This window comes from Pelophylax lessonae (assembly GCF_965119305.1).
Source record: "Pelophylax lessonae genome assembly, chromosome: 3".
Taxonomy (NCBI): domain Eukaryota; kingdom Metazoa; phylum Chordata; class Amphibia; order Anura; family Ranidae; genus Pelophylax; species Pelophylax lessonae.
Window position 1 is genome coordinate 188390334 of NC_138770.1, and position 18240 is coordinate 188408573.

General features: G+C 46.9%; 1 protein-coding gene across 3 annotated transcripts in view; it reads left to right on the forward strand.

Moving 5' to 3' along the window:
* The window catches only part of PIK3CB (phosphatidylinositol-4,5-bisphosphate 3-kinase catalytic subunit beta), a 278272-nt gene that overhangs the window by 88632 nt on the left and 171400 nt on the right, over positions 1 to 18240 (forward strand). The window contains exon 1 of one of the 3 annotated variants that reach the window (XM_082249419.1): positions 9397 to 9474. The exons of 1 other annotated variant lie outside the window; for it this stretch is intronic. Coding sequence is in view for 1 of the 2 variants with exons in the window: in XM_082249417.1 (XP_082105543.1) it covers positions 9583 to 9619 (37 nt within the window). In the remaining variant the exon portion in view is untranslated. One more of the 3 variants, XM_082249417.1, reaches the window with a different exon arrangement.

The following is an 18240-nucleotide window of genomic DNA, read 5'->3' on the forward strand; positions in this document are numbered from 1 at the left end:
GCTTGCGCCGGTCCTGGCTTTATTGAGAGCCCAGGGCATCTCTGTCTTGGGGTATCTGGACGATATCTTGATTCGGTCTGCGACCAGTCAGGGCCTGGTGAACGACCTGTCCATCACGATGCAGACTCTGCAGGAGTTCGGTTGGACGATAAATTTTCCGAAGTCGCCGCTGTGTCTGTCGGTTCGTCTTCCCTACCTGGGGATGATCCTGGACTCTGTTCAAGCGAAGGTCTTCCTGCCGGAAGACAAGCTCCAGACACTTCAGAGCGAAGTCGGGTCCCTCAGGGACAATCAGTGCTCGTCCCTCCGGACGTGTATGAGGTGTCTGGGATTGATGGTCTCGGCTTTCGAGGCGATTCCCTTCGCCCAGTTTCACACGCGGGATCTTCAGGCGGAGGTCCTGGCCAAGTGGGACGGGCGTCCGCAATCTCTGGAGCTGCGGGTTTCGTTGAGCCGCCTCACCCGAAGGGGTCTTTTATGGTGGCTCCAGTCCCCGGCGGTGTCGGGGGGCAAGTCTTTTCGTCCTTTGTCGTGGACGGTGATCACCACGGATGCCAGCCTGTCGGGCTGGGGTGGTGTTCTGGGCGTTCTGTCTGCCCAGGGAACTTGGTCGGAGGAGGAATCCTCCCTCCCGATCAACATTCTGGAATTACGAGCGATAAATCTTTGCCTTCTGCGTTGGACGGACAGACTTCAGGGTCGTCCGGTTCGGGTGCAGACGGACAATGCCACAGCGGTGGCCTACATCAACCACCAAGGGGGCACCAGGAGTGCCCGAGCGGCTCGGGAAGTAGCCGACATTCTGTCTTGGGCCGAGACGCACGTCCCGGCGATATCTGCAGTTCACATTCCGGGGGTGGAGAACTGGCAGGCGGACTATCTGAGTCGCCAGACCCTGGACCAGGGGGAATGGTCCCTTCACCCGGATGTCTTTCAGATGCTGTGCGCGAAGTGGGGTTCTCCAGATGTGGACCTGTTCGCGTCTCGTCTAAACAACAAGGTGGAAAGGTTCGTGGCAAGGACGCGCGATCCTCGCGCAGATGCCTCAGGCGCGTTAGTGGCGCCCTGGCATCAGTATCGTCTGATGTATGCCTTTCCACCGATTCAGCTGCTGTCCAGGCTCCTTCGCAGGTTGGCCTCGGAACCGCACACGGTGATTCTGGTGGCGCCAGACTGGCCTCGCCGGTCTTGGTACGCAGACCTCGTGAATCTGGCGGTCGACGCTCCGTGGCGTCTGCCTCTTCGGGAAGATCTCCTGTCTCAAGGACCGATATTCCATCCTGCTTTACAGTCGCTGGCTTTAACTGCCTGGCTGTTGAAAGCCAGGTCCTGAAGGATAGGGGTCTCTCCCCTGAGGTCATTCCCACTTTGATCAAGGCTAGAAAAGCCTCTTCGGGGAAGATTTACTACCGTACTTGGAAGGCGTATTTTGCCTGGTGCGAGTCCAGGGGGTTTTCCCCTCGCTCATACTCGGTGTCGAGAGTGTTGGCTTTCCTTCAAACGGGCGTGGACCAGCGTTTGGCGTTGGCCACGATTAAGGGTCAGATTTCTGCACTGGCCATTCTCTTTCAACGCCCTGTGGCGTCTAATTCTTTGGTTAGCACCTTTGTTCAAGGGGTGCGACACTTGGTCCCTCCTCGGAGGGACCCTTTGCCTCCATGGGACTTGAACCTTGTACTGTCCGTGTTGCAGCATGCTCGCTTTGAGAAGATCAGGGAGATCTCGTTGTCTCGGTTGTCCAAGAAGGTTGCTTTTTTGGTGGCGATCACTTCGGCTCGCAGGGTATCGGAGCTGGCGGCTTTGTCCTGCAGCTCTCCCTACTTGGTGATTCACTTGGATAAGGTGGTCTTACGACCTAACCCTTCTTTTCTTCCGAAGAGCATCTCGGAATTTCACCTCAATGAGGATATTGTCTTGCCTTCACTTTGCGCGAAGCCTAAGCATCCAAAGGAGGTGGCTTTGCATTCCTTGGATGTGGTTCGGGCGATCAGAGTTTACCTGTCGTCGACTAAATCCTTTCGCAAGTCGGATTCTCTATTTGTCCTTCCAGAGGGACCTCGGAAGGGCATGGCGGCGTCGGCTGCTACCATCGCCAAATGGATCAGACAGACCATTGTGCAAGCCTATGCTTTGAAGGGGAAGGTTCCTCCTTTCCCTGTGAAGGCGCACTCTACCAGGTCTCTGAGTACGTCTTGGGCCTATCGTCATCAGGCTTCTGTGGCCCAGGTGTGTAAGGCGGCGACTTGGTCGTCCGTTCACACCTTCTCAAAATTTTACAAGGTGGATGTTCTGGCATCAGCAGATGCTTCCTTTGGCCATAAAGTTCTTAGTGCGGCAGTGCCTTAGGGTCCCTTGTTGGGTCCTTGGCTGTTGGGGTGTTTTTACCCCTAGGTTACTTGTTCTTCCTGGGTTGTTGCTCCTGTTGAGCACTTTTTTCCTGTTGCCCAGTTGGTTTTCTTACCTTGGTAAGGTGCCTTTTTCTGATGTGGGTACTGCGTTGCTTTAGGCGCGGCTGAGTTTTTCCCACCCCTCATGTCTACACTGCTCTGGGACGTCCCCATTAGTGAAGATTATGAAGTGGCGGCGACTGTCGGAGGACGTAAGAGAAAACTGAATTTTTGTAAAATCTTACCTGTAAAATTCCTTTCTCTGAGTCCTCCGACAGTCGCCGCCCCCGCCCCTCTTTTGGGGTTTGTTTATGTACTCTACTGCTATGCTACTGAAACTGAGTTGAGAATGCAGGAAGCAGGGAGGTATTGACTGAGGGGAACCACCCCCTAGGGGTGTGATATGCTAAAAGCTTTGATATTAACAAATCTTGTTGCCTAGCTACTCCTGCGGAGCAAAGGTCAATTACCCCATTAGTGAAGATTATGAAGTGGCGGCGACTGTCGGAGGACTCAGAGAAAGGAATTTTACAGGTAAGATTTTACAAAAATTCCGTTTTTTTTTTCACCTTGCTATAGATGCCCTCTGTACTATACACGCGGTCCCCGGGTTACAAACAAGATAAGGTCTGTAGGTTTTGTAAGTTGGAACAGGTACATTTTATTTTTTTTTTTAAGTTTAGCTCCAGCAAAAAAAAAACCTTTTTTAAGGTTTTTGGATGGCATAGGGAAGGGATAACACCCCTGTAACATTTGTTTTGCTGTTGCCAATTGGATTTTAAAAATTTTGGGTTGCAGAAACGAGGATTGGTAATAAAGCTTCAGTGGAGACATTTTTCATATGATAACTCTCACAGGAGTGAATTTCCCTTCCTAGGGGTAAATTTCCTCTCACTTCCTGTTGTCCCCCTCAGTGAGTAGAAGTAGTTTGTAAGTCAGATGTTTGTAACCTGGGGACCGCCTGTACTTTGTAGCTTGCTATAGGGGCACTCTGAAGGCCGGAGGAGCCAGAAGTCCTGGTGGGGGACCCCAGAAAAGGAGGATCAGGGCTGCTCTGTGCAAATCTATTACAGAGCAGGTAAGTATGACAAGTTTGTGTTTTTTTTTTTTTAAAAAACAAAACAAAAGTTTACAATCACTTTAGGGGCTCTGTGCAGGGAAGATCAGCACCTAAACTCAGAGAAGGTGGCGGCTGATAGACTAAAGGTAATAGAAGGCATTACAGTTAGATTTAATATATTCCATAAAGACATGGATGAGCGAGTCTGGGGGGGGGGGGGGGGGGACTTGACGATCCTGCAGAGTCCTGACCTCAACCTGATAAAACACCTTTGGGAGGAATTGGAGCGCAGACTGCGAGCCAGGCCTTCTCATCCAACATCAGTGTCTGACCTCACATATGTGCTTCTGGAAGAAAGGTCAAACATTCCTGTGGACAGCCTTCCCAGGAGTTTAACCTGTTGTAGCTGCAAAGGGTGGGCGAACTCCATACTGAAGCCTTCGGACTAAGACTGGGATACTATTAAAGTTCATGTGTGTGTTAGGGCAGGCGTCCCAATACTTTTCACAATATAGTGTGTATGTTTGTCTTGCACCCAACGGAGAAAAGGTGGGAAAAGATCCTTCGATTTGAGGCCTCAGGACTTTGAGGACTAAGACTGGGATACCAATAAAGTTCAGGTGCCTTTTAATGGCAGGCGTTCCAATACCTTTTTTTGTGTATATCTGTGTGTGTGTGTATGTATGTATGCATGCATGCATATGTGTGTGTGTGTATATGTATGTATGTGTGTGTATGTATATATATATATATATATATATATATATATATATATATATATATATAATATCTCACAAAAGTGAGTACACCCCTCGCATTTTTGAAAATATTTTATTATATCTTTTCCTGTGACAACACTGAAGAAATTACACTTTGCTACAATGTAAAGTAGTGAGTGTACAGCTTGTATAACAGTGTAAATTTGCTGTCCCCTCAAAATAACCGCTGGCAACAAAAGTGAGTACACCCCTAAATTAAAATGTCCAAATCGGGCCAAATTCGCCATTTTCCATCCCCGGTGTCATGTGACTCGTTAGTGTTACAAGGTCTCAGGTGTCATTGGGAAACAGGTGTTAAATTTGGTTTTATCACTCTCACTCTCCCATACTGGTCACTGGATGTTCAACATGGCACCTCATGGCAAAGAACTCTCTGAGGATCTGAAAAAAAGAATTGTTGCTATAGATAAAAATGGCCTAGGCTATACAAAGTTTGCCAAGACCCTGAAACTGAGCTGCAGCAGGGTGGCCAAGACCATACAGAGGTTTAACAGGACAAATTCCTTCCACTCAGAACAGGCCTCACCATGGTCGACCAAAGAAGTTGAGTGCACGTGCTCGACATCATATCCAGAGGTTGTCTTTGGGAAATAGACGTATGAGTGCTGCCAGCATTGCTGCAGTGGTTGAAGGGGTGGGAGGGTCAGCCTGTCAGTGCTCATACTAGGGATCGACCGATTATCAGCAACCGCAATATATCAGGGGCCGATATGCACTTTCCCCGATATATCGGAATCTGCTTCTGAAGTTACCGATATTGCAGATATGTTCGTGACGTCATTCCGTATGTTGTTCTGCCTTCTAAGACTGCCTCCCACGACTGCGCTGCACATACGTGATGTCATTTCACCGTGCGCTGCACATGTTCTGCCTTCTAAGACTGCCTCGGTCAGTCTCGTTTGCAGCCAGCTGCAGTCCCGTCACAGTGCTCACGGTGCCAGCCATCCACCCACAGGCCTCAGCCACCCACCACAGGCTGCCAGCCATCTGACCCACAACAGAACAGGGTGCCAGGCCAGCATCCAGCCCCCCACCACACAACAGGGTGCCAGCAGCCAGCCAGACACCCACCCACCCCACAACAGGGTTCCAGCAAACCAGCCACCCAGATGACACCAAGCCAGCCACCCACTACTGTGACCACACAGTGTTCCAGCAAGTCAGCCACCCACAAAAGGCCATGGTGAGTGACACAGCCAGCCATCCACACAACAGGGTGACCCCAAGCCAGCCAGCCAGCCACCCACCGCAGTGTTCCAGCAAGCCAGCCAGCCACCCACCCACCGCAGTGTTCCAGCAAGCAAGCCAGCCACCCACCACAGTGTTCCAGCAAGCCAGCCACCCACCACAGGGTGACACCAAGCCAGCCACCCACCAGTGTTCCAGCAAGCCAGCCACCCACAACAGGGTGACCCCCCCCAGCCAGCCACTCTGCCAGGCGTCAGCCACTGACCCACAACAGGGTGCCAGCCACCCAAACTGCCAGGCGTCAGCCACTGACCCGCAACAGGGTGACAGCAGCCAGCCACCCCACAACAGGGTGCCAGCAAGCCACCCTCATTGCCAGGCGTCAGCCACCGACCCACAACAGGGTGCCAGCAACTCAGCAAGCCACCCACATTGCCAGGCGTTAGCCATCGACCCACAACAGGGTGACAGCAGCCAGCTACCCCACAACAGGGTGCCAGCAAGCAAGCTACCCACACTGCCAGGTGTAAGCCACTGATCCACAACAGGGTGCCAGCAAGCAAGCCACCCACACAGACGTCACCCACCGACCCACAACAGGGTGCCAGCAAGCCATTTTTAAAAAAAATGTTTGGCTCTTTCAAATTGCAATGGAGATGGATGAGGCGAGAAAAAGTAAGTGTGGTCTGGGACTATTTCTGGTCTCAACCTTCTCCAGGAAAAGCAGCAGTGTGCAAAACATGTACAAACAACATAAGCATGGGATCAGTAAGTGCAAAAATACGTCAAATCTTTGGGCCCATCTAAGAGTTCATCATCAATTATATCATGCAGCACAGAAAAAAACTAAATTAATATCAATGTGATTTTGAAATACCTCCTCCACTATCCCAGGCAACAATAACAGATATGTTTCTGAAAAAAAAACCAGGTGTCACTGTCTAGATTCAGATGGAAGATCCCAACTGCTGGACAGAGTAATCACAGAGATGATTGTCACTGATAACCAGCTATTTACAATGGTGTCTGACTCAGGATTTAAGCGGTTGATGTCCATACTTGAGCCAAACTACACACTGAAGAGTGAGAAGTATTATCGAACCTAAATGCTGGGAAAGATTCACCTAAAGGCCATTGACCAAGTAAAGGCTTTGCTGCAACCAGAGAATGCTGGCAACTCACTCTCATTCACGACTGACTGCTGGTCAGGACAGTCAGTCAGTCACTAATGATTCTTACATGCCACTTCATTGGCAGCGGATGGACAAAAAGGCAATTGGTGTTGAATACAAAAGTGATGCAAGGATCCCACACTGAGTACAGTAGAGAAATGTGTCTAGGCATGCTTGAAGACTGGGGAATCAACAAATACAGAGTGATGCTTGTGCTACTTTGAGACAGTGGAGCAAACATGCGGAAAGGAATGATGCTTGCTGATATGTCCGACCTCAGTATCCTGGCACACAACACCCTCCAACTTTCAAATGATGGTCTGCCAAGCCAAAGAGCTTTGATATGTTTTGAGAAGCACAAAGAGATTAAAAATGTTGTGCTTGCAAGTCTTTTGAATCCTCGATACAAGAACCATGCTTTCTCTTCTGATGATGTTTTGGTCAAGGTGAAATAATGGCTGACAGAAGATATTCAACAGGAGGTGCAGGAGGTTCCTGCCGAAAAGACAAGTCCAGAACACCATTTTTATAATATGAAAGAGCAGCATGCTGCAAAAACAGAAAAGTGTTCAAAAATACATCAACGAACAGAAGAGAATCTTCTTCATGTTCAAATTGATCAGGACATTTTCAGTGTTTTATTGGGGCCTCATGCGGAGGATTCAATTTCTTCTGACTCTGCAATAATGAGCCTGGCTGATGAACTTGATCTCTATTTGAAGGAACCAGTAATTGACAGAAGAAGTCCTCCTCTTCAGTGGTGGAAAGAAAATGAGGCACGCTACAAAAGACTTCCAATGCTAGAAGATACCTCTCTCTCTCTGCTCCTCTGTCCTCCTCTCCTACTGAGCATGTTTATGAAGTAGCAGCATTATATGAACAAAACAGAAGCCCTTTAACAGGTGACCATGGACATGCTGAAATGTTCTGCTTTCTGCAGTATAATATTGATCTACTTAACTTGGAGTATTGAAAAGTGTAGTAGTAGTGTCCACTCCAATCCACTGCCTAGCTTTTTTTTCTAGCAGTTTTGCACTGACTGCAGTAGTTGCAGTGGGTGCCCTACTGCAGCTGTAGTCCACTGACTCCAGTCCAATCCACTGTCTAGCTGTTGCCTACTTTTTTTTTTTCTAGCAGTTTTGCACTGACTGCAGTAGTTGCTGACTGCCAAACTTGCACTATGCCCAATTTCCACCAAACCTGGGATCTATGGGTCTTAAGCTTTATTCCCTCAGGTTTTGACCACCCACTATTAGACTCATCAGAAGCAACTCCTCTCATCTGATGTTGAAGGGGTTCCTCCACGGCTTCTGCGATACTCCTCTTCACCTCTTAAACTGGTAATAAACCCGCAGCTGCTGGAAAAAAAAATTCACTGCAAGGCAATGTCCTAATGTGCTAGTATGCATTGCATACAAGCACATTATTATAAACTTTCCTTAGAACCGCTGAGAGGCCTGACATCTTCCCCACGGTCTTCCTTCCTGGTTTGCAGGCCTTGGCTACATGAGTGGACAGGGGCGCAATGACCTCACTCCTGCTGATTACTGCACGGGCTCTGAAGGCCTGGCACTGTAGGCCGAACCTTCAGGGCACTTGCGCCGCTGATGTCACCGGCTGCATGCACTCTGAATAACCACTAAACTGCAAGTTTTGGAGATATTCACAGTTCCTACATTCTGTAGATTTATATTGACTGTGCAAAAGAGCCCCGAGGGCACATGTTGCCCTCTTCCTAATGTGTTGTACTATTCTGAACTGTTGGTGGATGACCACTCTGTACTGTTGACCTGCATGCCATACTTTTGCTTTCTGTATATTTTTAATGCAGTCTGCTGCATGTAAAACAAGTAACCATTTAACAGGAAAATTAAAAGTAAATTAAAAAGCGGCCTTCTACAATAGGAAAAGTGCACCAGAGAGGTCATTCTTTGTTTGGCAATGTGTATAGAGAGGGCACCTTATTTTATTACTCACCTGTCTGCCTGACATAAATTCAATCTGGCACTTGGAGAAAAGTAAGAAGAGCAACTAAAAATGTTTTTTGAGGGCAATGTTTCATGTCACTGCCTGAAACGAAGTATACAAAGAAAAAATACAGCTGAGGTGGGTCTCTGGAGTTGGAAGGGGGGAGGTGAGGGGAGGCAGAGTTCTGCTTTTAATTGTTTGTGCTCGAAGGTTTACATTTCTCCTGCGTGTTGGTGGGAATGCAGCTCAAGTGGTGCAGAACTTCTTCTACCTACATTCCCTAGTTTAGCATTGAAATAACTTCACTCATTCTAATATTCTCACATACCAACAATACATTGATATGGCTAGCCTGAAAGTGATGTTATAGTGTGTGGGAAGGATGCCAATGGTTTAGGCTGTAGAGCAAAACATGGGTTCCCAGAGTGTGTAGTTTGTGTATATTTTAAGTAATTCACTTGTATAGCAGGTATGTGATAAGTGTGTTTCTAGATATAGTTGTTCCTTTTACCTTTTTTTTAATGTACCGAACTTCCTCCTCTGAAAGCTCCAGAATCCAGTGTTCCACCTTTATACAGCAGACTTTATCATGGAACACTTTTTTTTTTTTTCCCCCTGTTGCATGTACGAAATCATTTTCATAGATGTAATTTTAATGACCTTTCGCATGCGGTAAATCTCGTGTACTCCAGAATCGAATGGCAAAATTTTTGGGAATGTATTTCAGTCGGACCTACTTAAGAAAAGGTTATTAGAATACTGAATTTGCATCTGCAGCTGTCTACCAGAGGCTTCCTGGGAATCCTCGCACTTGTCGTCTTTGTGCAGTCTAGGAGTTATGTAACTGGCATCAGGTACTGCAAGCGCCTGTCTGCGTGGGTAGGAGGACACTGTGCTCACGCAGAACTGGAACCAGGGAGGTGAGTCAGTCAGGGCGAACTGTTCTGGATGGCATCCTGTTTATGGGTGTAATACACCGTGTCTCTTGCAGAGGTTTTCCTCTGACATGAGTGAATAAAACTACAGCGATGGTCATCACCTGCTGTGAGAAGAATGGATCAAAAGGTGATTTCATGACACTAGGTCTTTAGAGTTGTAATCTTGGCATATGTCAGTGTGATCTCTTCTGAGCTGCAGCTGGTATTAACATTAGAAGACAGAAAAAGGAATGTTATGTTGTGTGGAAATTCTATATAATCATCGGTCTCAGGTAAGAGGTGGATGATTTAGGTAGACCTAGAATCTGTCATGCTGACTATGAGATCTTGATGGGTTGTCTCCTGCTCTGTATTGCAGTGTCTTGTTTTCCTCTACAGCTGTGTTGCTGTCATCCCTCTCTTCTGAGACTTGCATATTCTTTCATTGCCCCCTCTAATTGTGGGAGCTTTGCCTTTATGGTGGGTTGGCTGAGGCCCAGATTTACTCCTCGTCTCCGGGACAATGGCAGCCCTGTTCATCAGACATGATGTTGTTTGTTTGTTGTACACAATTAAGGGAAGTGATATTATTAGTGTTGCCTCATGACTGCGTGACGTGTTAACCCCTTTCGCACTGGGGCAAGCAGCAGTTCAAAAGGGCAGTGATTCTTTTCATACTGCATTATTCCTATTATCCTGAATTGTTTAGTTGTTGTGCAAGTACTACTACAGTGTGGAATATAACTTAATTGTAATGCAAATACAACACCACCAGTAAGCCTGAATGATCATACTGGAGTCATTGCTAAGATTTTGGAGTGAGAATATATGTAGTAGTTCTCTAATGTCTATACATTCTTTAACCACTTAAGCCCCGGAAGATTTTACCCCCTTCCTGACCAGAGCCTATTTTGCGATTCGGCACTGCATGAATTTAACGGACAATTGCGCGGTCGTGCGATGCTGTACCCAAATGATATTGACGTCCTTTTTTTCCCACAAACAGAGCTTTCTTTTGGTGGTATTTGAATCACCTGTGCGATTTTTTGATCATGCGCTATAAACAAAAAAAAGAGCGACAATTTTGCAAAAATAACAATATTTTTCACATTTTTTTTATATGAAATTCCCCAAAAATAAAATGTAAAAATCTAAATTTTTTAACATTTTAGGCCAATTTGTTTTTTGCTACATATGTTTGGTAAAAAAAATTGCAAAAAGCGTATTTTGATTGGTTTGCGCAAAAGTTATTGCGTTTACTAACTAAGGGAAAGATTTTTGTCATTTTTATTGTTTTTTTTTTTTTTTAACGAGTAATGGCGGCGATCTGCGTTTTTTTTTTTTTTTGCAGGACTGCAACATTGCGGCGGACAGATCGGACCCTTGACTGACATTTTTGACACTTTTGGGGGTACCAGTGACATTACTACAGTAATCAGTGCTATACATATGCACTGTTACTGTAAAAATTACACTGGGAGGGAAGGGGTTAAATTTATTGGAAATTTATGTCATTGGCTGTGTGTGTAACAGCACAGATCAACGGTCCTACATAGCAGGACCGAGTGATCTGTGCTTTTACACAGGGAAGAATGACAGGCGGCTTTGTTTACATTAGCCGCCTGCCTTTCTCCCTCTCCACCCGACGATCGCGAGTGGGGATCGGGGGCGGGAGCGTGCCTCTGGCGGCGTGCGCTCGCCCCCTATTTGCTCCCAGGCTAGTGACGTACCGGTACGTCACTTTGCCTGGGAGGGGCTGACCGCCGCCGTATATAGTCGGGCGGCGGTCAGCAAGTGGTAAAAGCGGAACTAAGCTCTCTTAATCAACACTAAAGTATAACTAAAGGCAAAAACTATTTTTATTAGTTTGGATAGAATGGAGATGGTTTAGAACACCTGTCAGATTTTTATTGTTGTCTATGCCCCCTTAGGAAGATTCACCCTTTTTGTCCTGTTTACCATTCTCATTGAAAGTAAAAGAAAACCCCAAATTTTGGGTTGTCCCCAGAAAAAGTAATAGGATGAAGTCTTCCAATGGGGAAACCCCAAGGGATTATCTTAATTTGCAAGGATTTCCTCTCACTTCCTGTTTTGGCTATGGGACAGGAAGTGAAGGAAAATCTCCCCAATTGGATCCAGATGGCAAAAAATAAACTGACAGGGGTTATAATAACCTTTCCTTACTCTCTTCAAAATGGAACAAAAATGTTTTGCCTATAGTTCTACTTTAACTATTTTAATCCCTATGCTCCTAGCATTAGTAAATGGATCAGAAGGTAAATCAGATTTACTTGTGTTTTAAACCCTTTTTTTTTTTTTTTTTGTTCCTTCTTTGTTTATGGTCTAGGCCAAAATGATGCCAATGTCATACATCTCAAGAGTCTTCATTTGACTTTTTTTCTTTCATCTGGAGGAGGGGCTTTCTCAGCTAAGCACACCACCCAACTCCCTCATCTGCATACTTGAGCCAAGGGCAGACAAATTCCAGGAGGTAAATGCTACATGAATCGACAATTATTCAAAATAGCTGTGGCGTGGCTGGGGAGGGGGGGTTAAAATAAAGCATGGAGGCATAGATTGGTGAGAGAATTTACTTTGAGTATTCAAACTGAATTTGATAATGTTTTCAATTTGTTGTGATCAGATATAGTTTAGTTCCACTTTAGACAATGGCTTATTTTAAATTCAGTTTTAAGTAGGGCCGCAGCTAATGAATAATTTTCATAATCGATTGGATGGCTGACTTTATTGTTTCGAATAATAAATTATACAGATAAAAACCTAAAAATTTTGGTATATACTGTATTTTCTGGCGTATAAGACTACTTTTGAACCTCAAAAAAATCCCCCAAAAATGGGGGGTCGTCTTATACGCCGAGTATAATATCTCCAAGGTAACCCAAGTATAAGTATTACCGGTAGATGAAAATTAGGGGGGGTCGTCTTATACGCCCAGTCGTCTTATACGCCGGAAAATACGGTAATTTAGTTAATATGTAAAGTTTAAAATAGACCATTTAAGCCTCATGCACACTGGACCTTTTAAAAAAAGTTAGTTGTATTCTTGTAATCATGTCTCAAGGCGTGACTACACGGCGACAGGCGGGTGAGCGGTGAGTTGCTGTGCAGTGCTGTACACAGATGGCCTGGCTTAATATTGATGTTTTTTTAATTTAATGTATTGTGAGCGCAAATTTTATTTATTTATTTTTTTATAGTAAAGTGCGCAAAACAGAATTACGCTATAAGGATTGCCCATGTCCTCTATGCTTTTACTTTCAGCGGCATCCAAGAGCGAGTTGACTGTTCTGTGCTGAGTTTGGAGCATTAGGTGAGTGTTGCCTATCAGAGATGAGAGGCAATAATTAGCGGTGAGTGAGGTGGCATGCGGGGAGCGGGGCACATTTTTTCACTAGTGGTGTGTTGAAGTTGATTACAAGCAAGCATCTATGGACTAACAGTGGATAGGAATTCTGTTCTTATCTTTTTATATGCGCTACTAGCACTGGGCGGTTGAGGCTCCTCTTCTGAATCTTTTTGGTTAAAGCGGAGATCCACCAAAAAGTGTAACTTCCGCTCTTTTTTTCCCCCTCCCCTCCGGTGCCACATTTGGCACCTTTTCAGGGGGGAGGGAGGAGCGGGTACCTCCTGCCTCCTCTGCCGCTAAGCCAGTAGGAATGCGCAGCACACTTCACGCATGCGCAGTAGGGACCTGCCCGTGAAGCTGCAAGGCTTCACTGCCGGGTTCCCTTACCGGCAATGGCGGCGGCAGCACCCGACAGCCGATGGAGACATCGGCTGCGATGCCGACATCGCTGGACTCCAGGACAGGTAAGAGTCCTAATATTAAAAGTCAGCAACTACAGTATGTGTAGCTGCTGACTTTTAATTTTTGGAGGGGGGAAGCGGAAATCCGCTTTAAGCACTGCCAGAGTGACTGGACTTTGCTCTGTAAATGTACTGTGTGAATTTAGATCAAGCAGCAACTACCTATAGATTATAGCAGTAGCTATAAAGTTTTATTTTGTGGCGATTTACTTGTCTCCAGGAGCGCATAGTATTGAGCGCATAGTATTGAGACTATTTTAATATACTCCCACTAAAGCTTATGGCTCAAAAATGCTCAAAAAAACGGATAGCCGCATTTTTCAGCGTTCTCCCTCATGCACACTGAACGTTTTAAAAATGGCAGCAGCGATAGCTGTAGAATGAGAATAAATGTTTGCAGTAGCAGTTTTCAGCATTTTTTTTTTTTTTTTTTATACTCCAACAAAAGCTTATGGCTCAAAAATGCAAATAAACACAGAATAGCCACATTTTTCAGTGTTTTTAAGCTTTTATCAGAGTTAGAGCGTTTTTACAGCTGAAAAACACCTCTTAGGCCCCTTTCACACTAGTGCGACTTGTCCCGCGATTTTGGACCGCAAAATCGCATGACAAGTCGTTTTCCATTATTTTCAATGAGCCCCATTCATATCAGTGCGTTTTGAAGTCGCACCGACTTCAAAGTAGTTCCTGCACTACTTTGCCACGATTTGATTGCGTTTTGAGCCATAGCCATAACCATTGCTTTCAAAATCGCATCAAAATTAAAAAGACCTAAAATGCTGTTTTTCAGATTTTCAGACATTCTTATTCAGCAAATGTACAAAGAATGTTCATACAAATATTCTCATCCAAAAACTGATACATGTATAGCCAGCAAAAGGGCTCTTTCACACGGGCGATCCGATCAGATCCGCCTGTCAGTTTTTTAGGCGGATCTGATCGGATCCTCCATGCAGCTCTATGGGGCAGCGGATGTCAGCGGAGACACCTCCACTGACACCCGCTGCCATCCATATCCGATCCTGTCCGTGAAATCTGGACGGATGGAAACCCTATTTTTCCATCCGTTCAGTAATCGGATCGGATCTGATGAGAGCGGACAGGCGGTCCGCTCTCATCCGATCCCCCATAGAGGGCAGCAGGGGCTGAGACACCTCCCTCTCCGCTCTGCAAGCGGAGACGGAGCTGTCATCCGCCGGCTCAGCGGGGATCGCGGATCGATCCCCGCTGAGCAACACGGATCCGCCTACGGAGGCGGACCGTGTGAAAGAGCCCTAAGACATTTAGTAGCAGCAGCATGCTTTTTTTTTTATCACTTGTCATGGGGGTTAAAAAAAACAAATAGTAGCCCTTAAGCCCGTATTCACACTGCAGCGGCACGACTCCGTACTACTTCGGGGGCGACTTGTGAAGTCCCGTGCACCGCGACTTCCACGGACTTCATATAATGTGCAAGTTGCTCCGAGGTCGCCCTGAAGTAGTACAGGACCCTTTTTCTAAGTCGGAGCGACTTGTGTCACTCCTATTAGAACGTGACCTGTAGCAGTCAATGGACCGCGAGGGACCGCGACTTGTCAGGCTGACAAGTCGCCTGATAAGTCGCGTTAGTGTGACTGGAGCCTTATAGTACAAAAGCAGCAGATAAATACTACTATAAGGAGTAAATGTATACTGTGAAAGCAATAATAATCTATACAGTGCCTTGAAAAAATATTCATACCCCTTTACATTTTCCACATTTTGTCATTTTACAACCAAAAACATAAATGTATTTTATTAGATTTTATGTGATCGACACAAAGTGGCACATAATTGTGAGGTGGAAGAAAAATGATAAATGGTTTTCCAAATTTTTTACAAATATGTGAAAAGTGTTGCGTGCATTTCTTTTCAGCCCACCTAAATCAATACTTTGTAGAACTACCCTTCGCTGCAATTACAGCTGCAAGTCTTTTTGGGAATGTCTCTACCAGCTTTGCACATCTAGAGTGAAATTTCTACCCATTCTTCTTTGCAAAATCGCCTTAGCTCTGTCAGATTGGATGGAGAGCACCTGAGCAGCAATTTTCTTGTTCAAACATTTTATTAAGGTTTGCAAATAAAAAGAAACGTCAGATGAACAATGAACAGAAGAATAAATACAGCAATGTGTATAATACGATGGCGTTACAGAAAACCATAGATACAAAACCCAACTGTACATACAGGTGGTTACAAAAGCAAGCCGCATGTAACGAGGATGAGAGGAGGTGGGGCTGTCGCAGCCGGCACCCCGTAAAGGGAACAAGCTGTGCCTGTGTGGGGCGATACGACCTCCCGCTCGCTATTATGTAGAGAGAGGCGACTCCGAGATTCATATACATAAAAAAGAAAAAAGCAGTTTTCAAGTTTTGCCACAGATTCTCAATTGGATTTAGGTCTGGACTTTGACTGGGCCATTCTAACACATGAATATGCTTTGGTCTAAACCAGCGTTGCCAACCCCTGGGAGGGAAATTTACTAGCAGAACGTCCAAAATTTACGGACGGCACCAATTTTTTACTGGCACTGCAAAAATGTACATAAAATAGCCGTTTTTAGTGCTAAACCGTGCAAATATGAATAATTAAACTATAAACATGTAGATAGTGCCATTAGCAATGTGTTTAGGTTAAACAAAAGTCAGTGCCCACTTACATTATTGTATTCTCTCCCCCTTACATCAGTGACCCCCCCCCCCCCCCATCAGACTGGTCTGGCGGCGCTGTCACTGACCTCCCCTCAGGTGCACTGTGCAGGGCTCAGTCAGACGGCTCTGGTCTCCACTCCGCAGGCCGGGGCCCCACACATCTAACTTCTCCCGTGACCCCCATCCCGGCGGCACTCTCACTCTTGACTCCTCTCCAGACTCCCCTGCAGAGACTGCAGACATGATAAAAGAAAAAATGGTCAGAGACTGCGGACATGGTACAGGAGGTGGTCAGAGACTGCGGACATGGTACAGGAGGTGGTCAGAGACTGCGGACATGGTACAGGAGGTGGTCAGAGACTGCGGACATGGTACAGGAGGTGGTCAGAGACTGCGGACATGGTACAGGAGGTGGTCAGAGACTGCGGACATGGTACAGGAGGTGGTCAGAGACTGCGGACATGGTACAGGGGGTGGTCAGAGACTGCGGACATGGTACAGGGGGTGGTCAGAGACTGCGGACATGGTACAGGGGATGGTCAGAGACTGCGGACATGGTACAGGGGGTGGTCAGAGACTGCGGACATGGTACAGGGGGTGGTCAGAGACTGCGGACATAATACAGGAGATGGTCAGAGGCGAGCCTGCGTGGACATGAAAGTGCCCTCCTCACAGCAGTTTCTTCCTCTGTCCCCCTTCATATTAGCTCTCCACATCAGTGTCCTCCTCCTAAGTCCCTTTCACCTCTCCATAGCCATATCAGTGACATTACTGCAGAGTGAAGCTGTGACACTGCCTGTGGAGAGGTGAAGGAGGCACAGGAGCAGGACACTGATGTCCTCTGCCCCCTGACTCATCTCTCTACTACTCCAGTCTGCTCTGCTGAGTGTCAGAGGCTCGGAGCTCCACTCACCAGTCCTCTGTTCTGTGTGCTCTGCGGCTGCCCCTCTGCTGTCACAGTCTGCTGCTCTGCTCTGTCCACTTCACCGACCACCATACGTCCAGAATCCTCGAGACCTCGACTTCTAGTACTCCAGTCCACAGTGACAGACATTCCAGACTCCAGCATACCCTTTTAACAGAACAGAAGCCAGACACTGTCACTGTCTGGCGCCTGGTGGCGTCACTTCCGCCGCGAGTACGAGTCCGAGACAGTACTTCCAATAAGAGTATAAGACACTGACCGGCCCGGCGGGAAAATTTAAAAGACGGCGGGGGGCGGAGGCAGGGGCGGGCGCAGGCGGACCATGGCACTCCAGTCACAGTGCGAGTCTGCGTTAGACGTCACTTCCGCCGCGAGTCCGAGACTTCCAGTAAGACACTGACCTGCCCAGTGGGAAAACTTAAAAGACGGCGGGGGGCGGAGGCAGGGGCGGGCACAGGCGGACCGTGGTACTCCAGTCACAGTGCGAGTCTGCGTCTCTGCGAGAGAACACTCGGCTCGTCTCGGGGATCTCCGGAACTGCGTGCCGCACATGCGCAGTTCTGACCTTGCCGCCGCCGCCGTAGATTTACTGCCACTTTTCTCCTGCTACGGGCATTTACGGGCAGGAGAAAAGTGCCCTGTTTTTATGGGCTGTCCGTAAATCTACGGGCGGTTGGCAACACTGGTCTAAACCATTCCATTGTAGCTCTGGCTGTATGTTTAGGGTTGTTGTCCTGCTGGAAGGTGAACCTCCGCCCCAATCTCAAGTCTTTTGCAGACTCTAACAGGTTTTATTCTAAGATTGCCCTATATTTGGCTCCATTCATCTTCCCATTAACCCTGACCAGCTTCCCTGTCCCTGCTGAAGAAAAGCATCCCTACAACATGATGCTGCCACCACCATGTTTCACAGTGGGGATGGTGTGTTCAGGGTGATGTGCAGTGTTGGTTTTCTGCCACACATAGCGTTTTTTCTTTTAGGCCAAAAGGTTCAATTTTGGTCTCATCTGACCAGAGCACCTTCTTCCAAATGTTTGCCGTGTCCCCCACATGGCTTCAAACTGCAAACAGGACTTTCTTTCAGCAATGGCTTTCTTCTTGCCACTCTTCTATGAAGGCCAGATTTGTGAAGTGCACGACTAATGGTTGTCCTGGGGACAGATTCTCCCACTTGAGCTGTGGATTTCTGCAGCTCTTTCAGAGTTACCATGCGCCTCTTGGCTGCTCTGATTAATGCTCTCTTTGCCCAGGCTGTCAGTTTAGGTGGACGGCCATGTCTCGGTAGATTTGCAGTTGTGCCATACTCTTTCCATTTTCAGATGATGGATTGAACAGCGCTCCGTGAGA